Here is a 19,831-nt window from a genome sequence, read left to right as displayed (position 1 = left end):
TATTAAGGAAGCATCTCTAGGATGGTGGAGTGGTTTAATTGCCATAAGACAAAATCAAGGGCTTCGAATTTTGAAGAAGCTCCTTTAGGAACCATCTTCTAAATTTCAAGTAAATTACATGTTAAGCCTCAGTGTAAGACAAGAACATTCTTCTGTTGAGAGAACCCACCTTCAGATGAGAGGGTAAGGAGCAGTGAGCCTCTTTCAAAGGGCCACAGGGGTAGTAAAATATACGTTCCTCAGAAGAGAAAGAGAACTAGGGTTTCAGGGCATATACTGTATGTTGTATTCCTATAATTTTTAATATATCCCTTTGTGCTTGTTATAGATTTATTTATTGTATTTCTAATTTTTATATGCAGATTTGGTTTATTTATCTCCTGTTTCTATTGTGTTAATGTAAATTTTTAGGCAAATAATTCCTATCTCTCCCTAAGATTTCTTTATCTCCATTTTAGAAATTTTGTTATTTCATTATTATAATTTTTGGTTCTATGATTTGTTGTTTGATCCATAATTATTTAGGATTTCATTATTAAGTCTTCATTTGGTTCATGTCTTTTGTTTGTACTTTCTGAACTGATTGCTTATTTGTATTGCATTTGTATTGCATTATTTTCTGTAAGTGATGTTTGCTGTTCTTTCCTTTTTACATTTATTTACCATACCTCTGCCCTAATACCTGATCAGTTTTTGTAAAAAGTTCAATATGCTAGGTGTGTGACCCTGGGCACTAGTTATGTGACCCTCAGCAAAAAAAAAAAAAAAAAAAAAAAAAAAAAAGTTTAATGTGACGCCGAGAAACACACACACACACACACACACACACACACACACACACACTCACACTTAGCAGTACCATTTAGAATATGCCATAAGTCTCTTAGTTCTAGTTTCTTAAGCAATTTGTTAAATTTTTCTTACCTTAAGATTTGTCCAAAACTGAGAGACTCATTAAAGTCTCCCCCTGTTATTGTATTACTCTCCATGTCATGTAATTTAGTTAATTTTTTCCTTAAATGAAGAAATACTAAATAAGGTATTTAAAGCATACAAGTTTAATATTTCTATTGCTTTGTTGTCTATAGTTCCTTTCAGCATAATATTGTTTCCTCCTTTATCTTCATGTTGGGAGTTTTTATTTTTGCTTTTTCTGATAGAATGATTATGATTCCTGCTTTTTTGGATTCACTCCTCATTTAGATTGTTCCAGGTGTGTTTCTAGGAAGCAACAGATTTGTGGATTTTGCGTTCATATCCAATTTCTCATTTTATTAGTTGTTTAGTTCATTCAGATTAAAAGTTATGAGAGTTTATTTTTCATCATATGTCTCTAATATCAGTTTTGTTTTCTGAATTAAGATTTTTTTTTAGTTCTTTTTCTTCTCTAAAAACATTGCTTTGTTTCTTCAGTTTTTTTTTTGTTTGTTTGTTTGTTTTTTTGCTTACTCTACTTTAGGGCAATCTCATTCCCACAGGCTTCGCTATCCCTCATCCTCAGACAACACATATGTTGTTCTCTCCCCCACCCAATATTCCACTCATGTGCACCCTTACTCTGGTTTTGGAGTTTTGTTTTAGTAGTTCTGGGCTTTTTTATCCTTTTATCTCATTATCAAATTCTTTTCCCTTTCCTCCCTTTTGTTTAAGTAAAATAAAAAACCCCTTTCTTTCCTCCTTTAACTTCAAAGGTGTTTTTACTTTTTTTTAGCTTTTATCCTCTGAGGTAATTTATTTCATTACTTTTATCTTCCTTGGTTGCTGTAATTTACCTTTCTTGTAGGTGTTTGCAAAGTGGATAATCTCTTTAGGGTGGTTTTTAATGAAGAGTTTCACATGCTTCATTATTATTAGATGTCCGTCTCTTTTCATTGCTAATTTAGACTTAGGTTTCAGGATATTTCATCTTGGATGTAAAGCTCTTTTGCTCTTTGCAACATATTACCCTATTCTCTTCTGCAGTTTCTGGTGGGTAAAGAATAGTCTTCAGTTATTTGATTTTCATTTCTTTTCTAATTGAAGAACTTTTCCTAGTTGCTTGCAAAATTTGTGATGTGTCATTGGAATTGTTAAAATCAACCACTATACGTCTTAGAGTTTACAGCATGGGTTTTTATTTATTCTGGAAGCAATTTATAGATTCTTTTCATTGTCATTTTGTTTCCTTTTTTTCAGAAGTTCTGAGTTTTCTATAATTTTTTTGGCATTATAATGTTAAGATTTTTGATCTGTCATGTTCCTTGTGTAAGACCCATAAATTGTCTCTAACCAAACTGTCTTTAAGATCAATACCATTTGTTTGTGTAGTTATCCCTTCCACATCTTGACTTTCCTCACTTAGTTTTGCTATATCTCAAAATTGGCATAATAAATTAAATGAGAATATTATGGAAATTTTGCGGAAGCTGGAGATGACATGCAAAAAACAGAAGATAACACAGAAAAAGTTTAGAAACTCAGAAATGCATAAAATATATGTATAGTATTATGTAATAACATATTTTATCTTTTAGTATCATAATAATTCAGACTTCTCTGGTAAGAAGGAAGAGCCAAAAACTTTTAAATGGATTTTCCAAAAGATGGGAGTATAGTTGTCAATTCTGCTTTCACAATTATTTTTCTTTTTTCATTTTGGGAAAATGTCACTGTGATTTCATGCTGTCTTGGGAATCTGTAGGATCCTCTGCTTCATCAGGTGTTGATTTAATTTCTTTTGTTTTATTCAGGAGTGTTTAGATTAATTTATATGATCTAGAGATCATTTTACCTTCTGTAATTAATATCTTCTCTTTTGGTTTATCTGCTTGTGCTCAGTATTTTTAACTGAATTTTGTTCTTCCTGAATCCTTTGGTAATTTCAGTCTTTTGCCTTTAGATTTCCTCATCACATACTTTCTTATTCCTCCTTTGATGATATTTTCTCTGAAGGCTAGATCTCAAATCTATCCCAGTTTTCTTCCATTCTGGGGAATTCATTTTTCACTCACTTCAATCTATGCCCCAAATGGCTTCTAGGAGGACAGAGATAGCTTCAGCCAAATGCACATTTTCTGTCCTTCAGGCCTGGTGGAGTCCCACACATTCTGGTGGCAGTTTCCTTGCTTCCTCATTCCTCTGGCTGGCTGACAATAATCCAGTGCAATTCTGTCCTGCCATCCCAGGTAGAAAAGATTTTCTTTTTTCTTGCACTTCTTTTTTTTAATTAAAACTTTTTATTTCAAAATATATACATGGGTAATTTCAACATTCACCTTGTGTTTTAATTTAATATCAGTCTTCCTCCCATGTAACTAAATTTGTGACAATTAAGCCTCTTGGAGAGACAATGTGATATAGTGATTAGAAAGTTGGTCTTAGAGCAGAAAGGCATGGCTCAGTTACACTGAACCCTGTATTCTTTTTTTTTTTTTTAATAGCTTTTTATTTACAAGATATATGCATGGGTAATTTTTCAACATTGACAATTGCAAAACCTTCATTCCAATTTTTCCCCTCCTTTCCCCCACCCCCTCCCCCAGATGGCAGTGAACCTTGTATTCTAATTTTTAAAACCTTGTGTTCCAATCTTTTTCTTCCTTTTCCCTCACCCTCTCCCCTAGAGAAAAGTAATCTAATATATGTTAAACATGTGCAATTCTTCCATACATATTTCCACAATTATCATGCTGCACAAGAAAAATCAGATCAAAAAAATGAGAAAGAAAACAAAATCCAAGCAAACAATAAGAACAAAAATGAAAATACCATGTTGTGGTCCACATTCAGTTTCCACCATCCTCTCTCTGAATACACAGATGGCTTTCATCATCACAAGATCATTGGAATTGGTCTGAATCATTTACACTTCACAGCACAGAGTTGAGCCATTGAGGGAAAGTAGCATTCAATTCTGTTCTTTGTTGTGTTGGAATGGTAGACAGAGGGCAGGTGGAAGAAGGTATCCTAGACGACATTAATTGCTGGATGGGTCCCAAGGCACAAGTCCAGGTTATGTCCAGCTACCAAAGGATATGCAAATGTGCTTGTGGATACAGTGTATTGAATAAATAGACTATGAATTAGCCTTTTCTGCTGATAGTACAGCTAGTTATTGTCCTGTTACGGCTCTTGATGTCAGTGGCCTAATTTTTGAGAAATGTTCAGTTGGTAGTGACAATTTGCTGAGCCCCTCTGGGGCATTGCTGCATTCCAGCATCCCAGGGCCAGAGCCAGAACTAATTTTGCATGTGTTGAATGCTGGAAGGGAACATTAAAAGTAAGAAAGTTTATGAATGATTTCAGTTAGAAAAATAAACTAGGATGGTAAAATCCTGTTTACTCTTTAAGTGACCGAATCAAAGATAGATCTTTATATCTGGAGTCAGGAAGAAATGGCTTCACAGCTTTTCTCCTATTCCCCACTCCTCTAACAGGCTTCATCAACACTAAATAAGTTACTTAAGATTCAGTTTACTCGGAGCAACTAGGTGGTACAGTGGATAGAGCACCAGTCCTAAAGTCAGGAGGACCTGAGTTCAAATCTGGCCTCAGACACTTAATACTTCCTAGCTGTGTGGCCCTGGGCAAGTCACTTAACCCCAATTGCCTCAGCAAAAAAAGATTCTGTTTACTCATCTGTAAAATGGATACAATAATAATTCCGTGTCTTACGGGATAGGTATACATATCTAAAGATATATGTAAAATGAGATAATATATGTACACACTATTGATTAGACAATTGCAAATTAAGACAACCCTGCGGTACTAATTCACACCTCTCAGATTAGCTAAAATGACAAAAAAAGATAATGGTAAATATTGGAGGGAATATGGCAAAATTGGAACACTAATACATTGTTGGTGTGTTGTAAATTGATTCAATCATTCTGGAGAACAATTTGTTACTATGCCCAAAAGGCTATCAAACTGTGCATAGGAAAAAGGACCCACATATGCAGAAATGTTTGTGGCAGCCCTTCTTTGTAGTGGCAAAAAACTGGAAACTGAGTGGATACTCATTAGTTAGAGAATGGCTCAATAAGTTATGGTGTATGAATGCAATGGAATATTATCATTTTATAAGAAATAATCAGCAGAGGTAATATATGTACAGGAATCTGTAAACCCATAGAGTAGCTAGGAGGTATAGTGGACAGAGCATCAGCTCTGGAGTCAGGAAGACTCATCTTTCTGAGTTCAAATCTGGCCTCAGACACTTAGTAGCTATGTGACCCTGAATAAGTCACAACCCTGTTTGCTTCAGTTTCTTCAGTTGTAAAGGGAGCTGGAAAAGGAAACAGGAAACCACTTCAGTAACTTTTCCAAGAAACCCCCAAATGGCTCACAAAGTATTGGACATGGTTAAACAACAAAAATACCCAAGTGATATGCAAATGCTATCATCATCATTATTTGTGTCAGCTATTGTTATTTACTCTTATGGTATCCCACAATCACTTATTCAAATTGTGTGGCTTTGGACAAATCATTCAACTCTAGGATGTGTTTTCTTCAAATGGACAACCGGATGACCTCTAAGATCTCCTGGTGCTCTGTGCAGTTAGATATTACAGGTATTAGCCTTCCCATTATCCTGATGAGGAAACTGAAAGAGGTTAAGTGACTTCTCATATGAGTCATATAAAGACCCAGATCTCTCCTAAGTCCTAACTTAATGTTCTCATCCTTCAGTGTTAAGTAATATTCCAAAGGACACCAAATAAACAATATAACTGGGCTTTGGATCTAGGTCTTCAGATTTTACCACTATACCACAGTTCTTCTCTAGGTACCAAGATGGCAGAATAGTTTTAGACTATGGAAAAAATAAGATTTAATCATTTGTCCTCCCACCCAATGAATAAATGATATCCTGTTGTCCATTAAGCTAAAAAAAAAAAAACAAAAAACAAATAGATGAAAATAGTATGCTTTGATTTGCACTCAGAGTCCATCAGTCCTTTCTCTGAATGTGAATAGCATCTTCCATCAGGAGTCATTTGTAATTATCTTGGATCATTGTATTCCTAAGAAAAGCTAAGTCATTTATAGTTGATCATCACACAATGTTGCTGTTCCTGTACACAATGTTTTCCTGGTTCTTTTCATTTCACTTTGTATCAATTCATACAATTTTTTTCAGTTAGGAAAAACTTTCTAAATGGGTCTCAGTGTCCAAAGTAGAATATACTATCTGAGAAAATAGTGGTAACCTTGGAGATCACCAAATAAAAGTCGACCCACTTGTCACCTCTTTTATAAAGGGAATTTTTGTTTTTTCTAGTATGGATTAGATGAAATGACTAACTTCTGATTTTGTGAGGACTTGTAATATGGGCAGGAAGCCATGGCATTTATTTCTTCAGGTGTTTTGGGTTGGAAAGGGAGGAACTGAAACAAGGACAAGTGAAAGCTGCAGAATGAATGAAGCATTTCTTTGGGGTCATTTATTATTCCTTTCAATGAGCCACATTCTCTTCCCATTAAAACGAACATAGTTCAGAGCTTTCTAGTGCCGGAGGCCAATTCTTGGCTAGGAACTTGAAACAATCTAATCACTTATTCATTCTGTGCTCAGAGGATCATAAAATTTGAAACTTTGATTTTATAGATGTGGACTGTGAGATACAAAAAAAAAGAAGTAATTTACCAAAGATCACACAGCTTAGTAAGTGGCACTTAAACCTAGATCTATTTCTAACTCTGAGGCTAGTGCTCTTATTTAGTCCATTTGAATCTATTTGATAGTTAAAAACTGGTCAACATCACATATGCACAAAGTTAGGCCTGCTTAAAACCATCCCACTGTCCATTGGGATGTCAAAACCCATTTTAAAACTAGAGCTGTGGAGGAGTCATCCCACATTTATATTTCTATATTTGAAATTGTATATCAACCATCCTATGGAGTAGGGTAGGGGCAAAATATCTAAGGGAGAAGTGAGGAGATGATAAAACTCAGGCCCAGGAAGTCTCCTAAAGAAGTCTCTCCACCTGGTCCTACCACCATTCAGATAGTTTCCTGTATACAAGACATTAGAGATATAAGTTCCATATCCTGGGATCATGGTTCTTATTTACTCCCCTCAACCAATGCTTCCCTAGTATGTGGGACCAATATTTCAATCCCTTCCCCCAAGTCAGTCTAGTTTTCTCTTCAAATATGAAAGAGATGACCTAGGAACCAAGATGTCCACTTGAGTGCAATCCCTGGTTGTCCCACAATGTTTCAAGAGAGCCCAAATCACCATATGGAAGTGACAGGGGCTGTGTCTGCCAAACTACCTACTGAAGTAGACTTTTTGGAAATCTTTTCTTTGCTATGGATAGGCAAACCTTTTCTTGACTGTTTAATGACCTTTGAGTGTCTCCTTTCATTCCAACATTGAACCTGAACTAACTGGATTAATCCTACAATATTTCTACCACATCCACTCAAGTGTGACTTAGTTATTGCACACTAAATCACCAATTAAACATCATTATCTTGTGAAAGAAACAGCCTTTAAAATATATCATTTAGCAGCATCATAGAATAGAAATGCACTGGAATTGAAGTTAGGGGACCTGGGATTCTCTCTATTCTTTTTCTTATGACCCAAGAGATCTTTTAGTAATTGAGACCTCTGTTTCCTTAACTGTAAAATGAAAGGGTTGATCCCAACAGTTTTTTCTAGCTTTGACATTATGTGCTCTAGATCAGTTACAGATTCATTGACAATTCAGATTTTCATAGCAATGTAGATAAGTTTTTTTTCTGAGTTCACTCTCATTTCCAATAACTGATACTTATATTGAATTTTGTATATATTATCTTATGTGATTCTCACCATATCCTATGAGGTACATGCTACCATCCCCATTTTACAGATGAGGAAAATTAAGCTTAAGAATGAATTCTTGCTCGTAGTTACACAGCTAGTAAGTGTCAGAGCCAGTATTTGATTCCTAGGTCTAGATTGAATCTTAAATTCAGGATTCTTTTCAGTGCCCTGTGCTTGCAAACTGCTAAGCCTGAGGCCAGCCCTTTGAGGTGGGATGGCTAATGTTCCCTGTTTTTGAAAGGAGATGGGATTGACTTGGCCATAGGAATAAGGATGTAATGGAGATTTTAAGCCTTAATGACTGGTCCCCAGCTATGGAACTGACTGTCCTTTGACTAATTTTGCTTGTATGTGTCTTTCTTTTTTTTACAGATATGTGGTTTCTACAGATTTTAGCTGTCCTGTTTCTGATCCGTTTAATCTACTGGGTCATTAACAGAGGAAATAATGAAAAATTAGAAATGGAAGATGCATGGTGGGGCCCAGGAAGAAAGCCCAGCACACCTGAGGATGAAAGCATCCGCCCCTTCAAGGTGGAAACCTCAGAAGAAGAGATCAAGGTAAATGAGACATCTTCTTGAAGAGAACTAAACAGAGGAGCTAGGAGACGGGTGGTACAGTGGCTAGAGTGCTGGGCCTGAAGTCAGGAAGCTCTGACTAAGGGTTTTTCTCTGCTAATATAGATGAACACTTCCTCTGCAACCTGTAATCTTAGAGGATTGTTTGGAAAAGGCAGTGTGGTACAGTGGAGAGAGAGCTGAATGACTTTGGAGTGCCGCCTTTCAATTCCAATGTTGAACCTGAACTAGCAAGTCTAATCCTACATTATTTCCTTTTCCCTACCACATCCACCCAAGTACAGCTTACTCAATTGGTGATTTAATGTGCAATAATTTTCATTATCCCATGAAAGAAACAGCCTTTGAAGTATATCATTTAGCAGCATCATAGAATAGGAATGCACTGGAATTGAAGTTAGGGAACCTAGCATTGGAGATCTTTTGCCTACCTCTGACCCCACAGGAGCCATGCCATTGGTAGTAAATAGGGTTGCGTGGATGGGAGGGTAGGATGGAGAAAAGATGAGGTAATGCTCTTGGTAGGGAGCGAAAATGGAGCTATTTTAATAGCTTACTCGCCTTGGAAAATTTCAGACTTCTTATCAATCTCTAGCTTCTTCTATACCAGTTCTCCCCTCCACCCCTGCCTCCCCAGTCCTTCCCCCAAATATCCTGGCCACATATGGGCAAGTAAGAATGTGGGGGATGAAGAGTAGGGCCAAGATGGTTCTCTGTGGTCAGATGGAAGAGCTATAACTGGGAAAGCTGAAAACCAGCAAATTTGGCTGATTTGGGGGTTTTAGAGGGTGGGATGATATCATCTAAGGAATGGCTTCCTCTGAATGGTCTGGTACACTAGAGAAAGAGGCCACAGGTGGTGAGAATCTCGAGAAATGAGGAGACCAGTAAGGACAGAACTTGGAAAGTTTAAAAAGACTGTGAACCTGGCCATCTAGTCCATCTTCCTCATTGTAAAGATACAGAAATTGAGACCTAGGAAAGTTACCCAGAGTCTCAGGGGTAATATACATTAAAGGTGGGATTTGAACTCAGATCATCTGAACTGGTCATCTTTCTACTATACCATGTTGTTCCAGATGTTCAACACCTTATTTGGGTACATTCTAGAATATTTTTTTAAGAATATCTTTTAAACAACAGTTTATATTCTGGATACAATTGCAATCCCCTCGGAACTACTCAACCTCTTCAACTCCTCCCTCTCTTCCTCTCCCTCCCTCTTCTCTGTCTCTCTCTCTGTCTCTCTCTCTCTCTGTCCCTCTCTGTCTGTCTCTCTCTGTCTCTGTCTCTCTCTTCTTTCTCTCTCTTTCTTCTTCTTCTCTCTCTCTTTCTTTCTCTCTCTTTCTTTCTCTCTCTCTTTCTTTCTCTCTCTCTTTCTCTCTTTCTCTCTCTCTTTCTTTCTCTCTCTTTCTTTCTCTCTTTCTTTCCTTTCTCTCTCTCTTTCTCTCTCTCTCTCTTCTTTCTCTTCTCTTCTCTCTCTCTTCTCTCTCTCTTTCTCTCTCTCTCTCTCTCTCTCTTTCTCTCTTCTCTCTTCCTCTCTCTCTTCTCTCTCTCTTCTCTCTCTCCTCTTTCTCTTCTCCTTTCTCTCCTTCCTCCTTTCTTTCTTCTCTTTTCTCTTTCTTCTTCTCTTCTCTCTTTCTCTCTCTCTCTTCTTTTCTTCTCTCTCCTCTTCTCTCTTTTCTTCTTCTCCTCTCTCCCCTCTTTCTTTCTCTCTCTCTCCTCTCTTCTCTTTATCTCTCTCCTTCTCTTTCTTCTCTCTCTCTCCTCTCTTCTTTCTCCTCTCTCTCTCTCTTTCTTTCTCTCTCTCTCTCTCTCTCTCTCTCTCTTCTCTGTGTTTTTCTTTGTCTCTGTCTCTGTCTCTGTCTCTGTCTCTCTCTCTCTCACACACACACACTTTTTTTTTTTTTATGTTTTGATGATCTAAAAAGAAGAAAGGGAAGGGTAAAAAATTCTACAAAAGGGAAGAGATGGAGGAAATAGGTGCCAGTAGAGCCTATATCACTTTCATCCAAGCTTCTTAAAGGAGGGGAGAAAATAGCTGAATTCAGCGAAATGGGAGAGAAGAGGGAGAAGACAAAGACGGGTAAAAAGAGGGACGATAGAGTAAGGGAGGATTTAGTCTTAAGCAAAACAAACTCTAACTATAGAGGGTAGATTGTGGAAAAGGATTTAAAAGGGGAGAACATAAGGGATAAGAACTGGTGATTGGACTCTAGTTAACAGAAAGAGAGGCAGGGGAGCTGAATTAAATTGTATCAAGCCTAAGCACTGGTGCTGAGCAAATTTCTCTCTCATCACCCGCTTCTTCATATAGAGGGTTCAGGGAAACTGATCAACACAATGACTGACACCTGGGAACTAATGCTGAAACGTGTTCTCTACCTCCTAACAAAGAGATGATGAACTTTTTTTTTGGACTTGGATAGTGCAGGAATTTGTTTTCTTTATGCATTTTTTAATCTTTTAATTGTGCATATTTGCTCCAAAGAGTTTATTTTTTTCTTTTTTTCAAAAGCTGGAAGAAGTTGAAAGGAGAGAAAGTAAATTTTCATTCATTGAAATTAAAATGTTTGTTTTTTAAACATCTATAAAATATAGAAATCCAGTTTAAGATGTCTACTAGGTAGTTGAAGATGCAAAACTAGAAGATAAGAAAGAAGATAGTGCTGGATCATCTTCATAGAGAAAATAAGATTATCCTAAATGAGGAGCCCATTACAAAAGTAAAGGCATAGTATTTTGCTCGAGTATACTTATTTGTTAAAAGAGGATTTCTTGGTTATGGAAGCGGAAAGGATAAGTAAATTAGTGGTTATCTGACAAAAAAGAGAAGAAAAGAACATGAATAAAACATTTTTAAAATACCATAAAATGCTTCTTTCCTAATTCAGGAGCATATTGTAAGTTTATGTTCATAATACTAAGTTCTTGCTTAAACTTTGTTTTGCAATTATCAAACCTCTGAGGCCACCTAGTCAAAGCCTTTTATTTTTAAAGACAAAAAAACAACTCTTTGATTTGCTGTTTAAATGTTTGTGGCTATCTCTAGAGAATAGAGTTTTTCAGCTGAGTCCTATCTCTCTGTCACTCTTTGTTCCTGCTTCTTCCCCAACCTAGGACTTACACCAGAGGATTGATATGACTCGATTCACCCCACCCCTGGAGGACAGCCGTTTCCATTATGGATTTAACTCTAATTACCTAAAGAAGGTGGTTTCCTATTGGAGGAACCAATTTGATTGGAGGAAGCAGGTGGAGATTCTCAACAAATACCCTCATTTCAAAACTAAAATTGAAGGTATTTTTCCAAAATACATCTAATTTTGCCCATAGTTCTGTGATAAAATCAGGGTCTTACCTTGGACATCAGACTCAACAGCTTACCTTAGCTTTATTCCTGGTAGTGGTTGTTTAATAAGATAACATGAAGAGGTCATCTTATCTATCCCCCCCCTCCCTTAATAAATCCACATTCAAATTATCTCAGAGCTGGAGATTTATGGCCTCCCCTTTTCATTGTTCTGGTGTTCAATGACAACCTGTCAGAAAGGCTTTTCTTATGCCTGAACCCTAGAAATCTTAAAAAAAAAAAAAAAAAAAAAAAAAAGCAAAGACTTTCTTAGAAATGACCCTTTATAGGACTCCTTTGAAGGCCTAGGTTACTGTGTGTTCCAGACCCCCTGGGGGCCATCTGTTTGTGCATCCATAAGACCAAGTCCTTGGATACCCTGATCTCTCTGCCACTAACAGTACATTTCCTGCTTTAAGATTGTTTTTGAAGGTGCAGAAAGATGTTGGGAACCCCTTAGTTTGTTTTTAATGGAGATAACTGGAGGGAACTACCTCGCCATTTCCAGTAACCTACCCACTGGCCTTCCCTATTTCCAGGAATTATGTCACCTCATACCTCACATCCATGTATTCTGACATCCTTTCCTAATACTTGCATTCATAGTTTATTAAATGTTTATAGAATCACGTGCCCCACACTGTGGCAAATAAATACTAGAGAGATATAGAAATAGAATAAAGTCCCTGTCCTTAAGAGACTTTAAAACCCTGTTGGGGAAACAAGATGAAAGCACATGGAACTAAGAAAAAAAATCACTTAGGGCACTGAGTGATCAGCAGTTGGCCGAGAGAATGTATGTTGTTCTGGGCTCAAATGTGCAGCTCTGGCCCTTACCCACGGAGATCGGTTTGCCCTTGGATTTCACTTTGTTGTTTCCTTCCAGGGCTCGACATCCACTTCATCCATGTGAAGCCCTCAAAACCACCATCGGGTCACAAAGTAAAACCATTATTAATGGTTCATGGTTGGCCTGGCTCTTTCTATGAATTTTACAAGATCATACCCCTTCTGACTGACCCTGAGAGCCATGGCCTGAATTATAACCAGATCTTTGAAGTCATCTGCCCTTCCATTCCTGGTTATGGCTTCTCAGATGCACCCCACAAGCAAGGTATGTATGCTGCTCTGCGGGCACTGGTGGTACCCTGAACAGCACCCCCATCACTAACGTGTCGTGACTAAGCTCTCCCATCAATGTACTTCTCCCAGGGATTCCAGGATAGGGTATCCTGCTACCCCCATGTTCCCGCAGAATGTCCCCCAGCTTTCCTTCTTACCATTACCACTAGCACCAGCTTCATAGAGGGAAAGAAGGGCTGTTTGGACTGAAGAAGAAGCGGTAGCCATAGGCAGTAGCTGCAGAGGGTAAACTAAGGGAGTAATCAGTTCTTTCCTGCTACTGGGAAGAGGAGAGGGAGATGGGAGCTAAAAGCCTAATGCTGCCGGGCAGCCAACGTGAGGGAGTCAGAATCCTGGGGTCCTTTGGCTGGTGGGAGTGAGTGAACGTTCACTCCAGTGGTACAAGGCTCCCCTCTTTGGACCCGTGCTTCTGGGTCCCTGGGACTTAGCATGATTTTTCAGCTTCTGCCCACCCCTCCTTTCCCCAGGCTTCACCAGTGTAGCTGCTGCTCAGATCTTCTGTAAGCTGATGAACCGGCTGGGCTTCCAAGAATTCTTCATCCAGGGAGGTGACTGGGGATCCCTGATCTGTACCAACATCGCTCAGATGGCGCCCTCGTGAGTGCTGCGCTCTCGTACCCTGGGTGAACATGAGGGTGGTTGTGGGTCTCATCCGCAGGGATGGAGCATCTTCCTCCCCCAAAGGGCTCCAGAACCCTGACTTGGGTCCTTGCTCCAGATCTTCCTGAGCTACATGCACAAACTCCCTGGTATCCAGGAGTGCTCTGGAATAAGGATGTTGGCGTCCATAAATACCTGCTGCCATTTAACCCCACAGACCCTTTGGCACCAAGACTGACAGGATTTTGACTTGGGTCTTTCCATCCTCCACACGCAGGAGCTTTTCACAGTTTTACATCTGTACTCTCGCCATTACATGCACAGTACACATCTATGTATCTTCTTCCTACTTCCCTCCCTCCCCTAGACAGCAATCTAATATAGATTAAACACATACACTTGTAAACATATTTCCATATTGGGCACGCTGTGTCCCTTTGCTCCATGACCCCATCTTTTTCCTTTCCCCTGGACTTTATCCTCTCCCCTTCTTTCTCCCTATTCTCTTTGCCTTTCTGTCTGGCCCCCATCTCCTCCTTCAGGGTCACCTAACCATGCCTTAAATCTCCTTTCTCTGTATTCCTAGACAGGTGAAAGGTATCCATGTGAATATGTGCTTCATTGATTCTGGCACCTTCTCCATTTTTCTGTCTCTTCTGATGGGACGGTGGTTCCCATGGCTTTTTGGCTTCCAGGAGAGGGATTTGCAGCTGTTGTACCCTGCCAAGAAGATCTTCAATTCTGTGTTTAGAGAATCTGGCTACATGCACATCCAGGCCACCAAACCTGATACCGTAGGTAAGAAGTGACCCCACTGCCCTTCTCATGGAGGGGATTTTCCAGAGACCCAAGATTGTCAGTGTGATGACCGCATTAGCATCCTAGTTACCTTAGAATCAGCTGGAGTCAGGATAAGCTAAAGTCCTTAGTCTTTATGGGTAGGATTGAATTGGATGGAAGCAGAATCTCCACAACCTTCTTTCTTCATCTCCTGCCTAGAGAGTGACTCTGGCTAGTCTTACTCCACCCCCTAGTCCCTCCTATAGTTCTCTGTATCCACCAATTATTGAGTCAGCACAGAATAGTGGGAAGGGCCATTTCCCATGCACATACCCATAGAGTATTGGCCAATCAGTAATTAGCCTTAAGTGCTTGACCGACCTCAGTGCAACGACTCAGGACTCTTACAGGCAGGAAACAAAAACCAACCTAACAAAGCAACTTGCAAGTTTTTGGACTAGCCTCAGCCTTCCTACTCAATGCTAAGACTTCATACAATCAGGTTCAGTTCAGGAAGCATTTAATAAGCACCTGATGCTGTGCTCTGAGAAAAGAAAGTAGGCTCTGCCCTCAGGGAACATATATTCTTCTGGGGGAAAATATACAGATAAGTACATATAAAATACTAGCAAAGTAAATAAAATAAATTTTATGGGGGAGGATTTGCTAAAAATCCAGGAGAATGGGGATAGGTGTTATATAAAAAATAGCATTTGGGTGAACCTTGAATGGAGGTAAGAGTTACTGAGTGGCAGAGGTAAAGAGGGATAGGGTCCTGGGCGTGTTCAAAAGTCCAGGAAAATGATATCATTGTAAAATGAAAGAGTTGAACAAGATGACTTTTCAAGATTTTTGTAGCTCTCAATCTTATAACCCTTTGTAAAGGGATGTCATGTGGAAGAAGGGTTAAATGTCTAAAATCCATGGCCCCAGAAGGGAGAACTCAGACCAATAAGTAGAAGTGATAAGGGAGACATTTCTGCCAAGTATACGAAAGAAATCATTGTTTCCTTCTGAAGTTGTGAGCTCCTCACCACTGGAGGGATGCAAACAGAGAGGTTGCTTGACTTTCTTGCTATGGAGAGGATTCTTGAATTGGGTGGGAAACTGGAATTTCAGGCAGGTGCGGCAGGAATTTTTATTTCTATTATTTCTCAGTTAGGGAAATTGAAACCTAGGTGAGTGAACTGACTTGCCAAAGAGAGCCTGACTTTTTCCCTCTATACTAGGCTGTGCACTGAATAACTGCCCCGTGGGACTGGCTGCCTATATCTTGGAGAAGTTCTCCACATGGACCAATGACGAATATCGAAATCTGGAGGATGGAGGCCTGGAAAAGTGGGTACCATTTTTCCTCTTTAGAGCTTGGGTGGAGACTCATACCAGAATTGGAGAATCCTAGACTAGCAGAAATCTCACTTCGACTTCTTCACACATCATCTTTATCTCTGACTCCTTAGCTCTGAGGGACTGGAAATGAGGGTTTTTTTTGTTAATTCACAGATCCTAACCCTGTGAGGTAGGAAAGGGCCAATAGAAATTATCCACTTTTTATGGCTATGGAAGCTGAGACACAGGGGATTAATATTTTTTTACCCAAAATACATGGGGATGGACAGTGGGCAGTGTGTTCAGGAGCCTGTAAGGGGAGGAGGCATTTAGAGTATAGGACAAATTTAGGGAAGGGGATGAGGGGAAGAGGGGGGGACCCTTGGTTTGCAAGGGTCAGTGTTGAAAAATTATCCTTGCATAAGTTTTGAAATTAAAAAGCTTCAATAAAAAAAATAGAGTATAGGGCAAGGGAGCAGTAAGGGATGTTGATATATTACTTGAGTTAGAGAAAGGAAGACAGATTCAAATCCTACTTTCAGATACCTTTGCGCCTTGGTGATTCTGGGTATGTCATTTAACTGCCTCCCTTTCCTTATCTGTAAGAGGACAGAGATGGAATCAATGATCTCCAAATTCTAAGTCTGTGAGCCTAATGCTTCTTTCATTCATCATAGAGATTGAGTAGAAATTTGGGAATTTCAATCTGGGATTCTGAGCAGGCAAGAATACATGGAGGTTATTGTCCATTTCTGTTTCTGAGAAGACAACGGACTCCAAATAGCAGAGATTCCCAGACTTGTCATGCTTACTTATGCTCCATTAACTCCAACTCTGGACCTTATCCTCAACTAGCTTGTTAAATGTTTAATATTGACGTGAGGCTTAGGGCAGGTATCTTGTGTAAATTTTGTCTCCCTCAGTTCTGAGAACCTCTATGTATATTTCAGGCATTTTAAATGAATATTTTGAATTTAATTGAATATATAGTCATTGCTTAGCCAGCCGGATTGTGGACACTCATTGGGGATTGCTCATGCTCAGGCAGCAGGCCAGCTCATGGCCACGTGTTTGCTGGGAGTGGTAGCTGGAGGGAGAGAAGATTCTCATCATAGGGGACTATTTTTTGCTTGTTTGTACATTATTGTTTGCTGAACATGAAGTTCTTCTCTCCCCTCAGGTTTCCAGCACGCAGGCTGTCAGACTTAGTGAATAATACATGGTACTTGTCCTAACTGATTTTCCCTAAGGCTGTGGAAGGTTGGATAAGAAAGTTGTCCTGGTGCTCTCTTGGTAGCACGGCTCTTAGAGCTATCCAGGGCTTGTGGGTTGTTTTGGGTAAAAGATACTTCTTAGGAAGGGCAAATTGCATTGCTGGATATACTTGAGGTTGTGTAGGAGGTACTGTTCCTTCCCCATTGCTGACTTTCTAGCTCTGGCTGCATTTTTACCCATTTTCCCCGACACACTGGTCACAGGAGGGGAATTTGAATGCTCCTTTCTCTCCATTGCCAGTCTCATGTTCTCTCTCCACTCAGTCACTTCTCCTTTAAGGCTCATTCATTGCATATCTACTACATAATCAAAATTCTGGATGCCTCCTTCATTGTCTCCATTCTCTCATTTATGTTCAATTTCTCCTTGTTTACTGGCAGCTTCCTCCTGCCTCCAAGCACAGCCGTATCTCCCTCATCTTCAAAAAGCCCTCACTGGAGAATCCTCCTCTCTAGCCATTACCCTCTCTTTCTTCTTCCTAGAACCTCTACTTCTTTCATTTTCTGCCTAACTGTACAGGTTGGCTTCTCATGTCATCACTGAACCAAAACTGCTCTCTCCGGAGTTAGCAGAGAATCTCTCAGCTGCCAAACTGAATAGCCTTTTCCCCATCTTTGCAATCTTTTATACTTACCTGTCACCCTTTTCTCCTGGATCTCTCCTCTCTCTAGGTTTTCATGATACTCTTCTATACTGATTCTCCTTCTACCTATCCGACTCTTCCTTCTCAAGGCTTCTCTGTTGGAGCTTCTTTCAGGTCGAGCTAACTAAAGGTGGGTAGCCCCCAGCCCTCTATCCTGAGTTCTTTTTAATTCTTTGTGCTCTTTTACTTTGTCACCTCATCAGCTTCCATCATCACCTCTATGCTAACCTCCATACTCCCATCTCCAACTGAATCTCATTACCTTTACCCCAAAATCTTACCCCCTACTGAACTTTGCTGTTATTGATGTACCACCATTCTCAGTCACCCAGACTCATAATCTAAATGTCATCCTGGACTCCTCATGCCCTCACCCACCATATCCAATCTGTGGCAAACTCCTGTCTATTTTACCTTTGAAGCATCTCTCCTATATGTCCCCTTCTCTCCTCCTATTTTGTCACTACCTGGCTATAAGTTCTTATCAACTATTCCACTGCCTGCTAGTGGATCCCCCTGCTTCCAGTTTCTCCCTTCTCCAATCCTTGGATATTATGGTTCTTCCCAGAAAACTTCCCAAAGACACTCCCCTCTTCAGGAAACTCCAGCAGCTAGCTCCCTGTCCCCTCAAGATCACATGTGAAATCCTTTGTTTGGCATCCAAAGCCCTTCACAACCTGCTCCCTCTGACCTTTCTAGGCTTCTCACACTCCATCACGTACTCTGAAATCCAGTCCCACAAGTCTTCTTGCTCTTCTTCACATAAGATACTTCATCTTCCGATTCTGGGCATCTTCACTGGCTTTTTGCCATTCCTAGAATGCTCTACTTCCTTACCTCCTGGCTTTCTTCAAGTCCTAACTAAAATCCAACTTTCTATAGGAAACCTTTCCTCATTTTCTTTAATGCTGTAAGTGTCTTCTTTCTGTTGGTTATCTCCAATTTATCCTGTTTATATTTTGTTTTCACATAATTATTTACATATTGTATACCCCATTAAACGGTGAGCTTCTTGAGGTAAGGAATTCTCTCTTGCCTTTCTTTCTATCCATAATGTTTGGCATAGTGCCTGATACATAGTAGGTGCTTAATAAATGCTTGTAGAGGGTCTTGCTTCCTTTGGGATTCAGCTCGGGACCACCTCCTACACTAGGACCATCCTAACCTCCTCAGTTGCTAGTGTCCTGCCTCCTCCTCACCCCCACATAACTTTGTGTTTGTGAATTTTTTATTTCTATTTTGTATCCAATAAAAATCATATTTATCAGCTCTTGACAATCCCAAATCCCAAATTATTGAAAATAAATTTAATGAGAATTTGTTATTTCTTAGAATCACACTTTATACCTGTTCCAATGATCTTGTGATGATGAGAGTCATCTACAATCAGAGAGAGGATGTGGGAACAGAGGGTGGATCACAACATAGCATTTTTACTATTATTGCTGTGGTTTACTTGAATTTTATTTCCTTTCTAATTTTTTTTTTTACTTTTTGATCTGATTTTTCTTGTGCAGCAAGATAATTGTATGCCTATTTTGGACTTAACATATATTTTTAACATGTTTAACATATATTGGATCATATGCCATCTAAGGGAGAAGGTAGGGAAAGGAGGGGAAAAATTAGAACACAAAGTTTTTCAAGGGTCATTGTTGAGAAAATTATCTTCACATATGTTTTGAAAATAAAAAAACTTCAATAAAAAAATCATGTCTTCTAAACTTAAATGAAGTGTTGATGTAGCATTTTTTGAATATTTTTTAAAAAATTTAATAATAGCTTTTTATTTTCAAACTACATGCAAAGATAGTTTTCAACATTCATCCTTGCAAAACCTTGTACTCCAAATTTTTCTGCCTCCCTTCCTCCCACCCTTTTCCCCTAGACAGCAAATAATCCAATATAGGTTAAACATGTGCATTTCTTCTAACCATATGTCTATATTTATTATGCTGCTTTCTGAATATTTTATATTTGCTTATGTTTACCATACTCTCTTCACTGTACATGATACTCCAAACCCAGAGAGACTCTGAATTCTTATGTCTTCCTAAACCTGATCCTATCTGGGACTTTTTCTTTGATCTGTATAGGAAATATACTTTGGATGATCTCCTGACCAACGTCATGATCTACTGGGTGACCGCCAGTATCATCCCCTCACAGCGCTTCTACAAGGAGAATCTTGGCCAAGGCATAGGTGCACATAAACATTCCAAGTGAGTCTTACAGCTGAAGGAAAATCCCTTTGAGAGTGGGAGGTGTTTTTCCCTTTTTGCAAGATTTGGGACTGAATCTCTCCATCATCCAAAACTTACTC

General features: G+C 39.2%; 1 protein-coding gene across 3 annotated transcripts in view; it reads left to right on the top strand.

The window, feature by feature from the left end:
* EPHX1 (epoxide hydrolase 1) overlaps window positions 1-19,831 on the top strand; it is a 48,215-nt gene that overhangs the window by 27,259 nt on the left and 1,125 nt on the right. For all 3 annotated transcript variants that reach the window (XM_023502018.2, XM_031967031.1, XM_012547914.3), the window contains exons 3-9: window positions 8,181-8,368; window positions 11,507-11,687; window positions 12,625-12,852; window positions 13,349-13,478; window positions 14,068-14,279; window positions 15,491-15,599; window positions 19,605-19,730. In XM_023502018.2, coding sequence (XP_023357786.1) covers window positions 8,181-8,368; window positions 11,507-11,687; window positions 12,625-12,852; window positions 13,349-13,478; window positions 14,068-14,279; window positions 15,491-15,599; window positions 19,605-19,730 — 1,174 coding nt within the window. The remainder of the gene's footprint in view (window positions 1-8,180; window positions 8,369-11,506; window positions 11,688-12,624; window positions 12,853-13,348; window positions 13,479-14,067; window positions 14,280-15,490; window positions 15,600-19,604; window positions 19,731-19,831) is intronic.

The sequence above is a fragment of the Sarcophilus harrisii genome, chromosome 4 (genome assembly GCF_902635505.1).
Source record: "Sarcophilus harrisii chromosome 4, mSarHar1.11, whole genome shotgun sequence".
Lineage (NCBI taxonomy): Eukaryota > Metazoa > Chordata > Mammalia > Dasyuromorphia > Dasyuridae > Sarcophilus > Sarcophilus harrisii.
This window is presented reverse-complemented; position numbering and strand designations above follow the sequence as displayed.